Source organism: Crinia signifera, chromosome 4, assembly GCF_055691185.1.
Source record: "Crinia signifera chromosome 4, ASM5569118v1, whole genome shotgun sequence".
Taxonomy (NCBI): Eukaryota; Metazoa; Chordata; class Amphibia; order Anura; family Myobatrachidae; genus Crinia; species Crinia signifera.
The window spans coordinates 302,922,017-302,944,598 of NC_139220.1; the positions used below are offsets into that span (position 1 = coordinate 302,922,017).

At 40.9% G+C, this 22,582-nt stretch overlaps 1 protein-coding gene and 1 pseudogene across 1 annotated transcript in view; one reads left to right on the forward strand and one right to left on the reverse strand.

The window, feature by feature from the left end:
- LOC146073256 (uncharacterized) overlaps window positions 1–22,582 on the forward strand; it is a 211,251-nt pseudogene that overhangs the window by 79,052 nt on the left and 109,617 nt on the right.
- Window positions 263–22,582, reverse strand: part of LOC146072179 (uncharacterized) — a 112,793-nt gene continuing 90,473 nt past the window's right edge. The window contains exons 3-4 of the mRNA XM_083179509.1: window positions 15,177–16,016; window positions 263–1,238 (exon numbers count right to left, since the gene is read on the reverse strand). Coding sequence (XP_083035635.1) covers window positions 352–1,238; window positions 15,177–16,016 — 1,727 coding nt within the window. The 3' untranslated portion in view covers window positions 263–351. The remainder of the gene's footprint in view (window positions 1,239–15,176; window positions 16,017–22,582) is intronic.

Genomic DNA, 22,582 nt, shown 5'->3' on the forward strand with positions numbered 1-22,582 from the left:
TCATATATTGCAGATTATTTATCAATTGAGTTATCCTTCCTTGAAAACCCAATAAACTATAAACCACTTGGAATGCAAGATAACAGCTACTCTCTCTCCTGCTTGTTGTGTACTATTATACAGTATTAGGTTTCAGTAGTAGCACCCTCTTATGCCAGGGGAATGTGACAAATTATATTTACAAACAAAAAATTATTTCAGGCAATTTTGGGGGGTTTCACCCAATACATTGTTTATTACATTACATTGGTTTATCCTCCACTTGTTAACACAATTGATTGATAGAAAATACAAGTTACATTCAGAAAATAAACATTTCTTCACTTTCAAACATATCAAAGTGATACAAGTTCAAGTGGCACATTCTTCGATCAGATCCCTGGAGTGACTCCTCATGTGACTTAGCAGTGTTATATTTGTAATAAAACACTTGCTGCATTCAGAACATGTAAATGGTCTCTCTCCTGTGTGATTCCTCTGATGTATAACAAGATTTGACTTTTGGATAAAACACTTGCTGCACTCAGAGCATTTATATGGTTTCTCTCCTGTGTGAATCCTCTGGTGTTTAATGAGTTGGTGCTTATCTAGAAAACACTTGCTACATTCTGGGCACTTAAATGGTCTCTCTCCTGTGTGACTCCTCTGATGTTTAACAAGATGATGCTTTTTGTTAAAACACTTGCTACAGTCAGAGCATATAAATGGTTTCTCCCCTGTGTGAATCATCTGATGACAGACAAGCTGTGATATTCGTGTAAAACACTTGCTGCATTCAGAACACTTATATGGTTTCTCTCCTGTGTGAATTCTCTGATGATTAACAAGTTGTTGCTTAGTTTTAAAACACTTGCTACATTCACAACATGTAAATGGCTTTTCTCCTGTGTGATTCCTCAGATGACTCGCAAGGTGGTGCTTGTTGGTAAAACACTTGTTGCATTCATAACATGTAAATGGTTTCTCTCCTGTGTGAATCCTCTGATGTACAACAAGATTCATCTTCTCTGTAAAACACTTGCTACATTCAGAGCATTTAAATGGCTTCTCTCCTGTGTGACTCATCTGATGTCTGACAAGTTGCTGCTTGTTAAAAAACCACATGCTGCATTCAGAACATGTAAATGGTTTCTCTCCTGTGTGAGTTCTCTGATGACTCAGAAATTGTTTCTTGTCTATATAACATTTGCTACACTCGGAACATGTAAATGGTCTTTCTCCTGTGTGACTCCTCTGATGTCTGAGAAGATGCCGCTTCCCAATAAAACACTTGCTACATTCAGAACATGTAAATGGCTTCTCTCCTGTGTGAATCCTCTGATGGATGAGAAGCTCTGATTTACGTGTAAAGTGTTTGTCACACTCAGAGCACAGATGTAGTCTCTCTCCTGTGTGAATCCTCTGATGGATTTGAAGCTCTGATTTACATGTAAAGCGTTTGTCACACTCAGAGCACGGATGTGGTCTCTCTCCTGTGTGACTCCTCTGATGGATGAGAAGATGTGATTTACGTATAAAGCGTTTGTCACACTCAGAGCACAGATGTGGTCTCTCTCCTGTCAGACTCATCATGTATTAGCTGAGATACAAATTAGTTGTAGAAGGTTTCTCATATGCAGAAAATAACAGCTTTTATGAATCCACCAGATGTGTCAGAAGAAATGACATCTGTACTTGACTTTATCAGAAATCAATGTCCATTTCCACAATGTCTTCTAATATGTCCTGTATGACAGAAAAAGATTATATTAAAAAATATAAAAGTAATGGAAGTACATAAACTTTTACAGTTATAGTGCTACTTTATAAACAGAACATAATAAATGTATGTATATTGTGGTAAGATGGGTTACTTCTCACTTGAATTTTCCACATTCCCATGGGATCATCTCCATCAAAGGGAGACTAAAGCAACATCCTGTGCATTTTTCTGGACCAGTGGAGGTTTGAAATGCCAGGTATTCCTAGTTGCACTGGACCAGCTGCTAATAACCACTGAATGTGAGGGTTTAAAACTCTTATCCTTCTGTTGCTCTTGGCACTGATAACAAAAAGTGACCAGTGTGTAGGCTGAAACCATATTAGTGCCAGAGGCAAGTGAATTAGCTGTACAATGAAGCATAGAGGATTGTGGCTGTGTTATACTGCAGCAGACTGAACATTACCTCTTGGTGCTGGAACATATCCTTAAACCTACATGTCTCATTATTATACCTGTTTGTCTAGGATTCTTTGCATGTGTGTGTTAAACAAAGTGTCGAAAAGCATTAAAAGACACTTTTTACATAGGAACATACCGAATGTGTGCCCTAATTCCTATGACCCTGTTACTCTGGGTGTGGGGGTGTGCCACCAGTCAATAGTACTTACAAACCTGAAATTGCTGCCATAATCTCTTCTTTGACTCTGAACTATCCTGTGTTCCCCACATTCAATCTGTTTCAAAATTATTTTACATGAATCTAAAAAAATATATCTTGAGTATGATAAGATCCTACATAAGACACTGCTATACAGTAATCCATTGTTTATAAGCTTGTATGTTATTAGCCAGCTCTAGTATGGTTGTTTGTAATGGAATATACAGTGTAAGATACTTTTTATAATAAATACATTATAATTACGCTGTGCAGCAGGTAAGTATATATAAAGGGGTATCTAGGTGGCAGCTCCATCATAGTATCTTACATATTACTCTGTGCATCAGGTTAGTATATATATAAAGGGGTATCTAGGTGGCAGCTCCATCATAGTATCTTACATATTACTCTGTGCATCAGGTTAGTATATATATATATATATATATATATATATAAAGGGGTATCTAGGTGGCAGCTCCATCATAGTATCTTACATATTACTCTGTGCATCAGGTTAGTATATATAAAGGGGTATCTAGGTGGCAGCTCCATCATAGTATCTTACATATTACTCTGTGCATCAGGTTAGTATATATAAAGGGGTATCTAGGTGGCAGCTCCATCATAGTATCTTACATATTTCTCTGTGTATCAGGTTAGTATATATAAAGGGGTATCTAGGTGGCAGCTCTATCGTAGTATCTTACATATTACTCTGTACATCAGGTTAGTATATATAAAGGGGTATCTAGGTGGCAGCTCCATCATAGTATATTACATATTACTCTGTGCATCAGGTTAGTATATATAAAGGGGTATCTAGGTGACAGCTCCATCATAGTATCTTACATATTACTCTGTGTATCAGGTTAGTATATATATAGGGGTATCTAAGTGGCAGCTCCATCATAGTATCATACATATTACTCTGTGTATCAGGTTAGTATATATACAGGGGCATCTAGGTAGCAGTTCCATCATAGTATCTTACATATTACTCTGTATATAAGGTTAGTATATATAAAGGGGTATCTAGGTGGCAGCTCCATCATAGTATCTTACATATTACTCTGTGCATCAGGTTACTATATATAAAGGGGTATCTAGGTGGCAGCTCCATCATAGTATCTTACATATTGCTCTGTGTATCAGGTTAGTATATATAAAGGGGTAACTAGGCGGCAGCTCCATCATAGTATATTACATATTACTCTGTGTATTAGGTTAGTATATATATAAAGGGGTATCTAGGTGGCAGCTCCATCATAGTATATTACATATTACTCTGTGTATTGGATTAGTATATATAAAGGGGTATCTAGGTGGCAGCTCCATCATAGTATCTTACATATTACTCTGTGCATCAGGTTACTATATATAAAGGGGTAGCTAGGTGGCAGCTCCATCATAGTATCTTACATATTGCTCTGTGTATCAGGTTAGTATATATAAAGGGGTAACTAGGCGGCAGCTCCATCATAGTATATTACATATTACTCTGTGTATTAGGTTAGTATATATATGTAAAGGGGTATCTAGGTGGCAGCTCCATCATAGTATATTACATCTTACTCTGTGTATTGGATTAGTATATATAAAGGGGTATCTAGGTGGCAGCTCCATCATAGTATCTTACATATTACTCTGTTCATCAGGTTAGTATATATAATGGGGTATCTAGGTGGCAGCTCCATCATAGTATCTTACATATTACTCTGTGTATCAGGTTAGTATATATAAAGGGGTAAAAATGTGGAATATCTTTAATTCTATTTTGTTGTTTTGCAATACAATAACTATATAATACCAAACATAGAAAATAAAGTTTACAGTATCTCATACTATTATATATAGTTATATTGTTAGACAAACCAATTAACTAATGTTGGTGTAAATCTGTTTAAGTATGAACAACAAGACAATTGCTCCAAAATTTTATCTATACCGATATCTTCATATATTAGTATAATCTTATGTATAATATAAGTACCTTACTCTGGGGATCCTTCCTCTGTCTCTCTTAATCCTCTGTCCTCCCAGCTCTCCAACCAGTAACTGATCCAGCAGCTCCTCCATCAGCCTATTTATAGTCACTCCTCCCCATCTCTCCCCAGTAGTTCCCAGGATGCCCTGCAGGAATTCTTACACTGAGAGGTGACATGTAAATTATGGTAACATAACATTAGTATACAGTCATTCACCACAGCAGCTCCTCCTGCCCAGCTCCTTGTCTTGCAAATGAGGTGTAAATATTCCTACAGTCACTTACTACAATGGGAAATGCTAATTACACCCTGGCAGGGTAACACCTTGTATTCTAATTAGATCACAGCAGCCTCTGGCCTCCTGTTATGTCACCACAGGGACCTTTTGTTTAGGAGTCACCTATTGTCCAGGCAGAGAGTCAGGAGAAAGTCCTGATCTACATATCAACAGGCGCATATAATTTATTCACTGCTAAGCTATAACATGATTATACAGATATAATTACTGTAACATGAGTGAAATGTTTGTACAAACCTGAATGACACGATGTTTCTCATGACCGTAGCATTTATACACTGTAATCCTGGAGTCCAATAAAATGCAGAATTACAAATGTGAATTTTTCCCCATTCCCCTACAGCAGTGGTAGCCAACCCTAGCCCTCGAGAGCTACCAACTGTTCACATTTTCCAGACAACCTAGCTGCTGCACAGCTGCACTCATTAATCACTGACACATTTTAAAAGCTACACAGATGGAGCTAATTAGCTCACTTGTGATTCTGTGAGGAGACCTGCAAAACATGCACTGTTGGTAGCTCTCGAGGACCAGGGTTGGCTACTCCAGCCCTACAGTAATGCATATTCCAGGTATGGATCATGGGATTGACAAGCACTAGGTCTACAAGCATTAGGTCGACATGCATGAATGTTGACATGACTGAAGGTTGAGGTGCATTAAGGACGACATGATTGTCGGTAGACATGGGTTAGGTCGACAGGGACATCAGGATGACACAAGCATTAAGGCCCCCATACACTAGCCGATTTTGGTCAGATTTCAGCCAGATCAGTCGGATCTGGCCGAAATCGGACCAAAATCGGCTAGTTTTGATGTCCCCTCAGATCCGATGCGCGGTCCCGTGCGCATCGGATCTGCGTCGGGTGGTCGGACCTGCTGCACGTCCGACCACCCGATTTGGGACCTAGTGGGGCGGCGAGGTGGTAGAGGGAGCAGGGGGGGCTGGGGATGCTGCGGGGGACACAGGCGGCATAGAGCCTGGCAGGGGGAGCCGGCAGGAGCTGTCAGTATTGAATAAAAAATAAAGCCCATACAATGCATGGGCGGCCTGTGATTGGCTGAGCGCTCTCTCAGCCAGTCAGCAATTGGCTTAGAGAGCGCTCAGCCAATCACAGGCTGCCCATTCATTGTATAGGCTTTTTTTTTCTAGCACTGACAGCTCCCAACGGCTCCCCCTGCCCGGCTCTATGCCGCCTGTGTCCCCCGCAGCGTCTGTGTCCCACGCAGCGTCCCCAGCAGCGGGGGACACAGACGCTGACCCCCGCAGCGTCCCCAGCAGCGGTGGACACAGACGTGTCCCCCGCAGCGTTCCCAGCCCCCCTGCTCCCACCAGCTCCCACCTCTGTAGCCCTCCCCCCTGCTCCCCGGGTTTTTTACATGTGATAAATCGAGATGATATATCACATGTAAAAAATGGCACATCAAGTGCCAATCTAATCAAGCTCCCCCGGGGAGCAGCCGGGGAAGCTCAGGGGGAAGTCGGGGGCGACTTGTCCTAAGGACAAGTCGCCCTAATGTATGGGGGCCTTTAGGTCGACATAGTGAAGGTCCACATGGTGTTTTTCACTTTGTTGTCCTGAATGTCAGCACAGTCGCTCGCCAGGCTTCGGGAACACTATTTTATTCTCCCACCATAACCTAGTGGATGGTCGGGCATGAACTACCACCTGTAGGCTTGACAAAAATGAAAATACCCATGTCGATCTTATGACTGTGGACCTACCCCATGTCGACCTAATGCTTGTGTCGACCTAATGATCCTGTTGACCTAACCTGCATCTACCATCAGTCATGGCAACGTTCATGCATGTCGACCTTTAGTCATGTCAACATTCTGTCATGTCGACATTCAGTGGTTGACTTAATGCTTGTTGACCTTCCCCTTGTCTACCTAGTGACTGTCTCCCCATATCCCAGTGCAAATTTTGGTCCCAATGTGGTGCCATTGATTGCAAAAATGTTTTTTTTTTTTTTTTAAATAAAATATTATTATGAATTAGGTGACACAAGATTGTTTTATTAGAAATGTATTTTCTTGGAGGAACTGCGGGTGTGTTGGGACTATTTTGCATATTTTCTGGGACTGCCCAGTCCTGCGGCCGCTATGTAGTGAAGTATTCTCTCTCATTGGGATATCAATTCCTAGTGATCCTGTGGTGGCTCTGCTTCACCATACCCCACTCCCTCTGCTTAGTTGTGATAAATACCTGCTGGGACATATCTTAATCTCCGCTAAGGCAGACATATGACAATTATGGAAATCCCACTCTGTACCTAATATAAAAACCATTATCAATAACATTCACAAACACTTCGTCTTTGAGACGGCTGGATGTAAATATTCCTCTTCGCCTTCCTCAATACATATAAAATGGTTCAAGTGGAGTAAATATCGGGAGAGGCAGGTACAATTTATTATTTACAGTGACCCAGTCGATATTTCAGTCCTTCACTCGCCTGAGTTTGGCGATTCACCTTAATTGGTTTAATTGTTAGTCTGTGGTGTGTGTTTCTATGCATCCCATGTCTTGTCTCCTTTCCTCCTGTGTCTGTTCGTCTTCATTATTTTATTTTTTATTTTTTTTCTCTCTCTTCTTTTTTTTTTCTTTTTCTAATATTACTGCTTTTTCTCCTTTTTTTTGTCCTGGGACAGTTTCCTTTTTTTGTTTATAGCAAGCTATAATTCAGGTATCACCTTACGATTGGGTATCAGATACTTAGCTTCTGTATATGACTCCTGTCTCTGATTGTCTTAAATGTATATGCACACTTAACTTTGTCCTGCCAATAAAAAATTTAATATTTAAAAGAAATGTATTTTTTTGGCATCTTTGCATGTGGTATAGCTGTAAGTATCTTGTACTCAAGAGATATTAAAAGTTTAATAGAACCTGTAAATTTATAATTTGAAAGAAATAACATACTGTATTTTTAATTAAATCAATTAAATGGGAAATGTGTACAAAGAAGTTACTCCAGCAAATACATTTTTATGTATTTTTGAAACATAATACATCATTTGTATTACTGGGAATTTAATTCAAAAACACAGATACAAAAAATTATACTGTATCATATATTTACTAACGATATAACCTTTTAGTTTGTTTTATACGTTTTGGATTACTTTGAAGTTTATTAGCTTTCAATACAAAATCAGACCTACCTTGATTAATGCATCCTTGTCCACAACATTATCAGCCAGGTAGCAATCAACAGCTAATGCTTTTAATTCCGGTTTAAGTATGCTTTAACTTAATAATACAATATTTAAAATGTAACTGCTCTCTTATTACTCTCTGTGATAGATATTTTTTTTTTTAGAAAATGCTTTTGTTTGGTTCAAATTTTAAATATAGTTGTTGAAATCTATATAATAATCACATTAAACAAAGTTATTTTATATGTAGTGAGTTCTTTTGATAAACGTTTAAATATTCTTAATGGTTTCTGAACAGTGTTGGTCTGTGAGAAAATATAGTGTTAATAAAAATTAGTGCTAGGTAGCCGAAGCTATATATATATATAGAGAGAGAGAGATAAAAAAAATGTAATTAAAATGAGAGAGATAGTATTAGTGAGGGAAAAGTGTTAATAGAATATAAGGGCGTGCAGCACTGAAGCCACCCAGCCCAATTAGTCCAGGGGCACCACACCCCACACCATCGTTACCCTAAATTGGGTCTACGATTATTTGATATATCTGAACTAAGAGCTACCTACCTTGGAGCAACCCCAGACTACTCCACATGGCATATCAGGACCTGCATCTCCTCCTAATACAAACTCCTCACTGCCTCTAACAATATACATACAGATAGTGGTAGATGTTCAAATTAGTTCAGTAATACCATTCAGGTGCATGCAAGGAAGGGGTTAATACTGAGTAAGTAAAGCAAGACATTGGTTCCCCCAGCACACTGAATGGTATTAGTAACCAATCTTGAACACTGCATGATAATAGAATTCAGAGATATTGGTTACATATACCTGCGCAGGTGTATGACATGCCCCCAAGCCGCGTCAAGGCTTCTCTGTATATTGGGGGTCCCTAGCGCTATATCTAGGTGCAGGGTGCGGCACCCCAAAAACTTTCATAAGCTAGGAAGCCCAGTGCGGCACGCCAGTGAGATAATATAGTGTTAATAAAAATTTGTGATAGGAAGCCGAAGCTATATATATATATATATATAAAGAGAGAGAAATAAAAAAATTAAATGTAATTAAAATGAGATAGATAGTGTTAGTGACAGAAAAGTGTTAATAGAATATAAGGGCGTGCCGCACTAAACCCGCCCAGCCCAACCAGTCCAGGGGCACCGCACCCCACACCACCGTTACCCTAAATTGGGTCTACGATTAACCAGCAAGTAGCCACATGATAATGGCTCCTTACTTGATATATCTGAACTAAGAGCTACCTACCTTGGAGCAACCCCAGACTACTCCATGTGGCATATCAGGACCTGCATCTCCTCCTAATACAAGCTCCTCACTGCCTCTAACAATGGCCCTTATTTAGATCTGATCGCCGTACAAATTTGTTCTCAAAATGGGCAAAACCATGTGCACTGCAGGTGTGGCAGATGCAAAATATGCAGAGAGAGTTAGATTTATGTGAGTTATTTTGTTTCTGTGCAGGGTAAATACTGGCTGCATTATTTTTACACTGCAATTTAGATTTCAGTTTTAACACACCCCACCCAAACTTAACTCTTTCTGCACATGTTACATCTGTCCCACCTGCAGTGCACATGGTTTTTCCCATTTTGGGAACCAATTTGTACTGCAACCAAATCTGAATGAAGGCCAATATACATACAGATAGTGGTAGATGCTCAAATTAGTTCAGTAATACCATTCAGGTGCATGCAAGGGAGGGGTTAATTCTGAGTAAGTAAAGCAAGACATTGGTTCCCCCGGCACACTGAATAGGTTTAGCAACCAATCTTGAACACTGCATGATAATAGAATTCAGAGATATTGGTTACATATATACCTGCACAGGTGTATGACATGCCCCCAAGCCACGTCAAGGCTTCTCTGTATATTGGGGGTCCCTAGCACTATATCTAGGTGCAGGGTGCGGCACCCCAAAAACCAGCACAAGCCAGAAATCCCAGAGTAGCACACCAGTGAAAATACTATAGTGTTAATAAGGATTAGTGATAAGAAGCCAAAGCTATATATAGATAGTGAGAGAGAGAGAGAGAGAGAGAGAGAGAAAATAAATACAAAAATAAAAAAATGTAATGTAATTAAAATATTAAAGAAAGTGTTAGGGAGAAAAAAGTGTTAATATAATGTAAGGGTGTGACACACTAGAGCCACCAAGCCAAACTAGTCCAGGGGCACCGCACCCCACACCACAGTTACCCTAAATTGGGTCTACGATTATCCAGCAAGGATCCACCTGATAATGGCTCCTTACTTAAATATATCTAAACTAAAGGTGCGTACACACGGGGGGAGATATATTGCTAGCATCAGCATCAGAGCTACCTACCTTGAAGCAACCCCAGACTACTCCTTGTGGCATATCAGGACCCACATCTCCTCCTAAAAATTTGCGCAAATATATGTAACCAATATCTCTGAATTCTATTATCATGTAGTGTTACTAATGCCATTCAGTGAGTGAGCTTGGAGAAACCATGTTTTGTTACTTACTCGGTACTACGCCTCCAAGGTAATCTCTATGCAGAAACAGGGATTATCTGCAGCGCTGGGTTAATGTGCAATTCTTTATATGGGGTTCGCAGGTTTTCAAAAATAACAGATTATTCCAGAAGTTTTTTCTTCTTTTACTTAAAAAAACTTTTATTTATGAAGCCAATATATATATATATAAAAAAAAAAAAAAAAACATTTCATCCTGCTAAAGAAATCCCACTGAGAAACATCTAAGTGGTAGGAGATTCTGCCCCCGAGAGGTCCGGTGAGCCTATTTTAAAACTTTTTTCTGCAAGGAACAAGACTGTATACTGTGTTTTATATTTTGAAAATTTTTTATTCATATTTTTTGGAAAAGTTTTTTACTTATATCTTTTGGCAAAAGTTTTTTTTTTATATATTGGCTTCATAAATAAAAGTTTTTTTAAGTAAAAGAAGAAAAAACTTCTGGAATAATCTGTTATTTTTGAAAACCTGCGAACCCCATATAAAGAATTGCATATTAACCCAGCGCTGCAGATAATCCCTGCTTATGCATAGAGATTGTCCTTGAAATAATCATTGAATGAATATTTTCACCTGGGATTCAGCAGCTGCAGGGGGAGAGCGCTTGAGACTGTGTGGACTGACTTTTTTTTAAAGGGAACCCCTCCAAGGGTGCCGCACCCTGCACCTAGATATAGTTCTAGGGACCCCCAATATACAGAGAAGCCTTGACGTGGCTTGGGGGCATATCATACACCTGCGCAGGTATATATGTAAACAATATCTCTGAATTCTATTATCATGTAGTGTTTCATTAAAACAACTTTTATTTTTCCAGTAATATAAGGAAAAATATATTTTTACTTTTACAATATAGTATATTAGGTGTGAATAGTTAAGAAATAAAGTGATCTTAAAAACAATTGTCCACTTTATTTTTTATTAGGTGTATTCAATGATTATACACTTAATTTCACTCAGGAATAGATACTTTCTTGGGTAACTTTCTTAGGATCGTATCTTATATTAATACTGTGTCTTTTTTATTAAGTTCCCTTTTTTGATGAATTCCCCCATCATGCCATTACTAGCTCGCACTAATTGTTATATATAACTCCCTGCGCCTCTTCATGTATTGCAGCAGTGCGCTCTTCTCACTACTTTGACCCAGTGCACTATCTGTCTCCACGCAGGGACAGACGCCAGCACCGTTGCCCGGACAACTGACTGATGTCAGAAGTCATGTGACAGCACACGCTGCCGGAAGTCTGCTCCCTCGCCCAGCGCTACCCTGGTATCACGTAAGTGTGCTTTACTATTTAAATGTGATTGTTACAGCAATACTGTTTTTTTTTCTGCACTTCACCTTTGTTTGGTTATGTTGAGTTGTCAGTTGTCCTGAGGAAGGGGTGTCAGCTCCGAAACTGTAGACAATGAATACTGACGTTTTTTGCACGATAATGATTTAATACAGTTATTCACCGCTTTTTTTGAGTGCCGCCTCCTGTCTTCATTCATTTGAAAACCGCAGTTAGATAGATAGATAGTGGACACTCCGGCACTCTCTGCATAATCAGGTTACGTTCCCGGTGCCTTCCGCGGTTAATACTACCAGAGCGGGCAGTATACCATACAAACATGCATACTCCGGCGGCACCCCGACATACATGAAACACAAGGAGATGCCATATGACGCCTATATATATATATATATATATATATATATATATATATATACACACACATACATACACCACCTGGAAAGTCTGTTTTCATCCCTCTGTACCTTGCCCTGTACGAGACCTCACAGGCCCAGCACTGCCTCTGATTAAAAACTCTCCCATAACGAGATCAGTGCTCAGCACAAGCCTCTCAGCCTCTGACCTCTTGTGCAAAGTCTCATGGGATTTAGTAATCTCCCAGTAATGCACTGCACACTTCTGCAGTCAGTGTGTCTGAGATCCCGCTGCTAAGCACCATTAAGCATGAGCAGATAGGTGAAGATGCAGCACTACCCCACTAAACAAAACCTTTAGCTAAAAAGAAATTAAAAAATTCAAATACATGCCAGCCAAAGGGGGGCCCTAGAAAGATACTGACCTCCCTGGCCATGAATCAGACTATGGAACAGGAACAAACATGTACAATCAATAGCAGCAGTAGCGCTTATTCCAATTCTACTATTCAAAAAAGATTTGGGAAAGTGCAAAAAAGGACAATACAAGATCAGTATTTGATAATCTCATCGAAGCCCTAAAGGCCCCCATACACTGGGCCAATTTGTCCAAAGGACGAGTCAGACCAGTTGGTCCTTGACACCCCCGGCAGCTCCCCAGGAGGATCACATGCTCACTTGTGCCATTTTTACATGCAATAAGTGCAATTTAATGCATGCAATACTCACTACCCCTGCCGCACAGGGAGGGAGGTCGGGTGGTCGGATGGGCGGCAGGTCCGACCACCAGCTCAAGTCAGTTGCACATGGGACTGCGTATCGTACCTGAGGGGACATCAAACTGAGCTGATTTGGGCCGAATTCATGGCCCGATTCATCATAATCAGCTCAGTGTATGGGCACCTTTAGATCTACACATACATAGACAGTTGATGGTGAGATGTGTCTGCTGTTTAAACTCATTGGATAATTTATTTGGTCTCTAATATGAGTTGTTATTACTTGTTAATTGCTGTGGTGAAACCCCATGGGAGCCGGTGACATCATAGCCCTGTAGGGTGACTGCTGCACTTGCTGAAACCTTCAGAATTGTTGCAATTTCCTGGATGATCTTAATTTCTTAAAGTAAAGACGGACTATCCTCTATATGTGATAACTTGATCTGGTCTTAATCTATTTGCAGTTCATCAAAGAAAGATATCTTATCAATTTATGACCCATCAATTTAAGACCCAACCCGGAAAAAACCCGGAAGTAATTGGTTACATAATGATATATTTAAGTATTTTAGTCCATTCTTTATGTATATTATGAATTTGATCTTGTTTTTAGTACATATTATTTATTATGGTTCTGTCTCCGAGTTTGTATCTATAATAGTAGTGATATTATACAAGTGAATCAAATCAATTATGCAAATGACCTAACAGGAAGTCTAGGTATAAATATGAGGACAGGCACAACACCAAGACACCTTGCAAAAGCTGACTGTGTTCAGTGAAACGCGTTGGTGTTATTCAGGAGCTGGTGCCCCAAGAACTTACCTTTCACACCGATCTGCTGATTCACCTGCTGATTCATCTGAATGGATGTCCCATTACTGAGGAGTACCTTGCTTTTTACACCTGGATACAAACCACATTCTGGTTGAGGCTGTCTAGACCTGGTAATTATCACATCCAAAACCACAGGACATTTCCTCCAGTGGTACCCAGGATTTGAAATCCATTACAGGACTTCGCCAAAGGGACTTCAAGCCCGTTTCAGTGCAGGTTTCATTTATCCATACAGTTCTAACCACTATTGTGATTGCACTTGGTCCTTGAATTTGCGATATTTCAATGTTCTTAATTACAATTTTATCAATTTCATTGTGCCATTAAAATGTTTACTTATTGATTCACTTGTTATATATTTTTTTTACAAATATTTAGCGCTGCTTTATATCTTTCCTGTTGTTTTTTATTCATTTAGGGAGCCAACTACTCCCTCAAAGCAGCAGCTCTTGATTAAGTACACTTATATTAAGCACTCCATAACTGACTTTTTTGTCAGTTTTTTTCTCTTTTGTGCATAATATGAACTGGTTTGACAAAAATAGGGCATTTTGTGTGTGGCACTACTTACTGGCATTGTTTGAATTAGGGAATTACTATATACTGCAACTATGGTCTAATCAAAGTGGCTGTCAGTGAACTGGGCCCTACAATGCATACTGAGAACAAAATAAACCACAATGTATTAGAATGAACTGGAATGTACTACCTGGTGGCACACAGAAAACGCACACATAGAACTGGGATGTAATACCTAGTGGGATAGAGAACTGGGATGCACTACCTGGTGACATACAGAGGAATGGTATGTTCTACTTGTTGGCATACTGAGATGTACTAGTTTGTGGTGTAGAGAGAGAGAGCTGGAATGCACTATCTGGTGGCATACAGAGAACTGAGATGTTCTACTTGTTTGTATAAAAAGAACTGGATGCACTACTTGGTGATATGCAGAGAACTTGGATGCACTACTTGGTGGAATAGATATAATTGGGATGCACTATATGGTGGCATACAGGGAACGTAGATGCCCTATGATTTGACACAACATGACATTGTTCCTTTGGCCACTATACTTTGGCGTACTGTGCTCTGGCACCACTATAGTATGATACAATTACATAGATCTATAATAATTGTGAAAATAATCCCAATGCTATATTTTCTGCTTTAATATATTGCAGATTTTTTATCAATTGGGTTATCCTGCAATTATGAAAACCCAATAAACGATAAACCACTTGGAATAAAACAAGATAACAGCTACTCTCTCTGCTGCTTGTTGTTTACTATTATATTAGCTGTCAGTAGTAGCACCCTCTTATGCCAGGGGAATGTGACAAATTATATTTACATATAAATAAGCATTTCAGGCAATTTTGGGGGGATTGTTTATTACATTACATTGGTTTATCATCCAGTTGTTAACACAATTGATTAATAGAAAATACAAGTTACATTCAGAAAATAAACATTTCTTCACTTTCAAACATATCAAAGTGATACAATTTCAAGTGGAACATTTTTCAATCAGATCACTGGAGTGACTCCTCATGTGATTTAGCAGTGTTATATTTGTAATAAAACACTTGCTGCATTCAGAACATGTAAATGGTTTCTCTCCTGGGTGATTCCTCTGATGTACAACAAGATTCGACTTTTGGATAAAACACTTGCTGCACTCAGAGCATTTATATGGTTTCTCTCCTGTGTGAATCCTCTGATGTACAACAAGTTCTGATTTTCGGATAAAACACTTGTTACACTCAGAGCATTTATATGGTTTCTCTCCTGTGTGAATCTTCTGATGTCTGACAAGATGATGCTTTTTGTTAAAACACTTGCTACAGTCAGAGCATATAAATGGCTTCTCCCCTGTGTGAATCCTCTGATGACAGACAAGCTGTGATGTCCGTGCAAAACACTTGCTGCATTCAGAACACTTATATGTTTTCTCTCCTGTGTGAATTCTCTGATGATTAACAAGTTGTTGCTTAGTTTTAAAACACTTGCTACATTCACAACATGTAAATGGCTTTTCTCCTGTGTGATTCCTCAGATGACTCGCAAGGTGGTGCTTGTTGGTAAAACACTTGCTGCATTCATAACATGTAAATGGTTTCTCTCCTGTGTGAATCCTCTGATGTACAACAAGTTTCATCTTCTCTGTAAAACACTTGCTACATTCAGAGCATTTAAATGGCTTCTCTCCTGTGTGACTCATCTGATGTCTGATAAGTTGCTGCTTGTTAAAAAAACACATGCTGCATTCAGAACATGTAAATGGTTTATCTCCTGTGTGAGTTCTCTGATGACTCAGAAATTGTTTCTTGTCTCTATAACATTTGCTACACTCGGAACATGTAAATGGTCTTTCTCCTGTGTGACTCCTCTGATGTCTGAGAAGATGCTGCTTCCCAATAAAGCACTTGCTACACTCAGAACATGTAAATGGCTTCTCTCCTGTGTGAATCCTCTGATGTATGACAAGCCGAGATTTACGTGTAAAGCATTTGTCACACTCAGAGCACAGATGTGGTCTCTCTCCTGTCAGACTCATCATGTATTAGATGACAAACAAATTAGCTGTAGAAGTTTCTCCTATCCACAAAATAACAGTTTTATTAAACTACCAGAGGTGTCAGGAGAAATTACGTCTATAGTTGATTTGATCAGAAATCAATGTCCATTTCCTCAATGTCTTCTAAAATGTCCTGTATGACAGATAAAGATTATATTAAAAAATATAAAAGTTACTGAAGTACATCAACTTTTACAGTTACAGTGCTACTGTATAGAAAGAACATGATACAGGTTAAGCATCCCGTATTCAAATATGCGTTATCCAAATCATTCCGAAAACCATACATTCCAGAAAGTGAACACAATTTTTTTTTTATTAAAACTTACTGGGGACATCTGTAACAGCACTACTGAGGGAATGATATGTATCTGACACTACTGGGGACATCTGTACCAGCACTACTGGGGACATGATATGTATCTGACACTACTGGGGACATCTGTAACAGCACTACTGAGGGAATGATATATAACTGCCACTATATATGTGCAAGACAATGATTGCTTGGCATTTAAATTCAGTGGCTGAGATTGTACACAAACTTTGTTTCATGTTTTGAAACCTTGTTTTATGCACAAATAAAATATATTTGTGTTTATTTCAAGTGTTTGGTGTATATGTACAACATAAATGCAAGATACCTTATCATTGAAATATTAAAATATTCCGAAATATGGAATAATCCATTATCCAAAATTCTCCTGGTCCCGAGCATTTTGTATAAGGTATACTCAACCTGTATTACATATATAGTTACATAGTAGATAAGGCTGAATGAAAACTTGCGTCCATCAAGTTCAACCTAGGTTTTCATAGTTTATCCCTTGTTTATATAGTATATACTGATATTTTTAAAGACATATTATGATTGGTATTCGTACCCCTGGATGTTTTAACCAATAAATGTTTGTCCAACCTTATTTTAAATGTATTTATTGTGTCAGCCGACACCACCTCACCAGGAAGAGAGTTCCATAGTTTGGCTGCCCTGACAGTAAAGAAATTACTTCTTCTTAGGGAACAAAATCTTCTTTCTTCTAATCTAAACTTGTGTCCACGAGTCCTAGAGTCCTTCCTTGCAGTAAAAAGGGTGTTTGACAGTTCCTTATATTGGCCTTTTATATATTTGTACATGTTGAGCATGTCCCCCCTTAAATGTCTCTTCTCTAGTGTAAACAGTCCTAATTTGCTCAATCTATCCTTATGGCTTCAATTCTCTATTCCCTTTATTAGCTTTGTTGCTCTTCCTTGGGTTTTTTCATTGTATGGTGTATTTTTTATAGTGTGGGGCCCAGAATTGTACTCCGTATTCAAGGTGTGGTCTAACCAATGCTTTGTACAGTGGCATAATTACTTTTGAGTCCCTAGTTTCCATGCCCCTTTTTATACATTCTAGAATTCTGTTTGCTTTGTTTGTTGCTATATGACATTGAGAACTACACCCGTTTGTTGTCTATTTGGACTCCTAGATCCTTTTCATGTACTGAATTTCCCAATGCCTCCCCGCTTAGGTTATAACTAGCACACTGGTTTTGTCTCCCAAGGTGCATAACCTTGCATTTATCCACATTCAACCTCATCTTACACTTTTTTTCCACTCATCTAGTTTATTAAGATCATTTTGAAGTGCAGAGACATCCGCAGGTTTATATATATATATATGTATATTGTGGTAAGATGGGTCACCTCTCACTTGAATTTCCCACATTCCCATGGGATCCTCTCCATCAAAGGGACACTAGAGCAAAATCCTGTGCAGGAGGTTTGAAATGCCAGGTATTCCTGGTTGCACTGATCTAATGACCAGTGAATGTGAGGGTTTAAAACTCATCTTTCTTTTGCTCTTGGCACTGATAACAAAAAGTGACCAGTGTGTAGGCTGGAGCCATATTAGTGACAGAGACAAGTGAATTAGCTGTACAATGAAGCATAGAGGATTGTGGCTGTGTTATACTGCAGCAGACTGAACAATAGCACTTGGTGCTGGAACATGTCCTTAAACCTACATGTCTCATTATTATACCTGTTTGTCTAGGATTCTTTGCATGTGTGTGTTAAACAAAGTGTCGAAAAGCATTAAAAGACACTTTTTCCATAGGAACATACCGAATGTGTGCCCTAATTTATATGACCCTGTTACTCTGGGTGTGGAGGTGTGCCACCAGTCAATAGTACTTACAAACTTGAAATCGCTGCCATAATCTCTTCTTTGACTCTGAACTATCCTGTGTTCCCCACATTCAATCTGTTTCAAAATTATTTTACATGAATCTAAAAAAATATATCTGAAGTATGATAAGATCCTACATAAGACACTGCTATACAGTAATCCATTGTTTATAAGCTTGTCTGTTATTAGCCAGCTCTAGTATGGTTGTTTGTAATGGTATATACAGTGTAAGATACTTTTTATAGTAAATACATTATAATTACTCATATTATCATATTATCATATTAAACATCATATTATCTTACATATTACTCTGTGCATCAGGTTAGTATATATAAAGGGGTATCTAGGTGGCAGCTCCATCATAGTATCTTACATATTACTCTGTGCATCAGGTTAGTATATATAAAGGGGTATCTAGGTGGCAGCTCCATCATAGTATCTTACATATTACTCTGTGCATCAGGTTACTATATATTCCATAGACAAAAAACCTTACGGTTTCACATGTCCCATTAAGGCTTCTTACACATGATCTGGCATTTCAGAAACCTGTTGTAACTCTTCCACTCAAACTCCAAAAAGCAATGAAATTCCGATCATTAAGGCTGACGCCTTAATGGACGTGTTCCTTGCGCAATACAGATATGGTACGCCATCACAGCCTGTGGGTAAGTGCAGATTCAGCACTCTCACAGAGTGAGATTGCTGTCACTCACACAATGGTGGAGCTGCTAATTCACAGATTTGTGTGCTCATTGGAATACACACATGCAGTCTATGCAACTGAAGGTCTGAGCTGTTATGTGGCGCACTCATCCTAATAAGTACCTGCAATCATCTAACACTGTCTATCCCACTGAGTTATTAGAACTATACCACTGGGGTCCAAAATCTCACACTCACTACCTACTATCCATTTCATTTAGTATTCACATGCAGATACCACAAACATCTTGCATAATTGCAAAAACTATAATACTCCAACTACTATGTATCTACACTTTCTTCTCCTACAGTATATGCCTCCATGTAACTCTGTCTTCCCCAATCCTTACTGCTGTGTGTTCTCCTATCTATGCTAGTCTGTATTCCCTCATCCACGTCAATGTGTATTCCCCACCTGTGCTGCCCTGTCTTTCCACATCAATGCCACTCTGTTTCCTTCTATCTGCGCCACTGGCTTCCCCTCTATTAGTGATACTGTCTCCCCCTCCATCCAGGCTGCTCTGTCCCCTCATCCATGCCACAGTTTCCTTCCATCTGTACTGCTGTCTCCTCTCTCCATCTGTGTTCCTGTTTTCCCTTCATCATCTTTGCTCTGCCACCCATCCACACTCCTCTGTCTACCCACCATCCCGGCTATGGTCTTTTTCCTATCTGGGCCACCTTTAATTGTTCCACTGTTTCCCACCTAATCGCATCACTCTGTCTTACCTTCCCCAATCTGTGCCACTCTTTTCCACCCATCTGCTTTGTTAGTCCCCATCAGTGCTGCTTAGCCTTCCTACCATCTACGCATTTCTATTGCTCCCCATCCGCACCATACTGCCTCCTACCCCAATCAACACCACTTTTAACCCATCCTCTCGGCTCTGTTTACTGCTCAGACCTTCAGTTGCATAGACTGCATGTGTGTATTCCAATGAGCACACAAATCTGTGAATTAGCAGCTCCACCATTGTGTGAGTGACAGCAATCTCACTCTGTGAGAGTGCTGAATCTGCACTTACCCACAGGCTGTGATGGCGTACCATATCTGTATTGCGCAAGGAACACGTCCATTAAGGCGTCAGCCTTAATGATCGGAATTTCATTGCTTTTTGGAGTTTGAGTGGAAGAGTTACAACAGGTTTCTGAAATGCCAGATCATGTGTAAGAAGCCTTAATGGGACATGTGAAACCGTAAGGTTTTTTGTCTATGGAATTTCATGGCTTTTTTTCAATTTATTTTTTTAATTCAGAAATCTAAAATTTCACTGTAAGAATAAACATTGGATTTATTTAAATGTTTAACAATAACACACCCCTGGCAATAAGCATTACCCCTGGCTACAAGCATTACAAACCCCTGGCAATGAGTAAGACACCCGTCCAAGAGCATGAAACCCATTGTGTAAAAGCTTTACTGTAGGGCATTGCAGTGTGAGGCATATGGTGCAGGTGACCAGGGTGGTGGGCTTCCTGTGGATCTCTACCCTGTGCAGCAATGGCCGTGGGAGGGCTGCTGCGCATGCACGACAATGCAAAACTCCTCCCATGGTCCTCCCTGCAAAGGATCATGGCAGGTGCAACATGTGACTGCGCATGCGCAGCAGCTCTCCCATGGCCATTTTGCTTTTGGGCAATGATCAAATTAGTTTTTTGGGTATGAACAAATACTGTTAAGAGAAATGTGACCAATTTTAGTGTAAAAAAAAAAAAAAAGGAGGGAGGTAGTGAGTCACACCATACCTCTGGCGCTATATTGATTAAAATTATTAATAGGCAAGGAAAGCCGCATATGACAACAACCAAACCAGCTTGTAAGTAGTAAAAGAAAATAATTGGAAAGCTGTCTCAGCGCTACCACTTATTAAAGTATTTGATTAAAGTAGGTCCACCTTTACAATAACGGCACAAGAGTCGGTTCAATTGAAATATCAAAAATATTTTATTAACACATAATAATAAATTCATATACAAAAATATACATAAATCACATGCATTTAATGGTAAAATAATGTAACTTAAGGTGCTGGCATCCCAATTAATTAAAATAAATAAATGTAGCAGCAGCAGCAGACCTCACTTGAAGCTTAGAGCTCAGGGAAGGATGGTGATGGCGGTAAAGAGCTGGGTCATGGTCAGAGCCCAAAGCAGATGCCTGCCGGCAGAGGGACCAGCACTGGTGCAAGCACGGGGGGCACAGCAAACACAGGGGGCACAGCATACACATGGGGGGTACAGCGTACACATGGGGGGCACATGAGGGGGACAGCGTACACATGGGGGGGTGCACTAAGGGGGCACAGAATACACAAGGGGGAGGGACACTGAGGGGGGACAGCGTACATAGGGGGGACAGCGTACACACAGGGGGCACTGAGGGGGGACAATGAAGGGGCACATCATACACATGGGGGGGGCAGTGAGGGGGCACATCCTACACATGGGGGGCACAGCATACACATGTGGGGCACAGCATACACACGGGGGGGCACAGCATACACACGGGGGGGCACAGCATACACACGGGGGGGGGCACAGCATACACACGGGGGGCACTGAGGGGGAACAGTGTACACACGGGGGGGCACTGAGAGGACACAGCGTATACCAGGGGGGCACAGCGTACACCCAGGGGGCACAGCGTACACACGGTGGGGGCACAGCGTACACACGGTGGGGGCACAGCGTACACACGGTGGGGGCACTGAGGGGCGATAGCGTACACAAGTGGAAGTACTGAGGGGGGACAGCATACACATGGGGGGTGTGCGTGCACTATGGGGGCACAGCATACATACGGGGGGCACAGCGTACACACGGGGGTGCACTGAGGGGGCACAATGTACACAGGGGGGCACTGAGGGGGGACAGTGTACACACGGGGTTGGGCACTAAGGGTGGACAGCATACAGAAAAGAGCTGGGTCATGGTCAGAGCCCAAAGCAGGTGCCTGCCGGCAGAGGGATCAGCACTGGTGCAGGCATGGGGGGTGGCACTGAGGGGGGACAGCGTACACACGGGGGTGCACTAAGGGGGCACAGCATACATACGGGGGGCAATGAGGGGGCACGGCATACACATTGGGGGCAGTGATGGGGCACATCATACATGGGGCACAGTGGGGGGCAAGACGTACACACGTGGGGGCACAGCATACACACGGGGGGGCACAGCATACACACGGGGGGCACAGCATACACACGGGGGGCACAGCATACACACGGGGGGCACTGAGGCAAACACAGGGGCACGGAGTACACAGCGTACACACAGGGGGCACAGCGTACACACAGGGGGGCACAGCATACACACAGGGGGCATGGCATACACATGGTGGGGCGTGGCACACACACGGCGGGGTGCGGTGCACACCCGGGGGCACAGCGCACACAGGGGGGACACTGAGGGGGATATCGTACACACGAGGGGGCACTCAGGGGGACAGCGTACACCCGGGGGGCACAGCGTAAACCCCGGGGGGCACAGCGTACACCCAGGGGCACAGTGTACACCCAGGGGCACAGCGTAAACCCCGGGGGGGGCGCAGCGTACAGACAAGGGGGGCACACCGTACACTCGGGG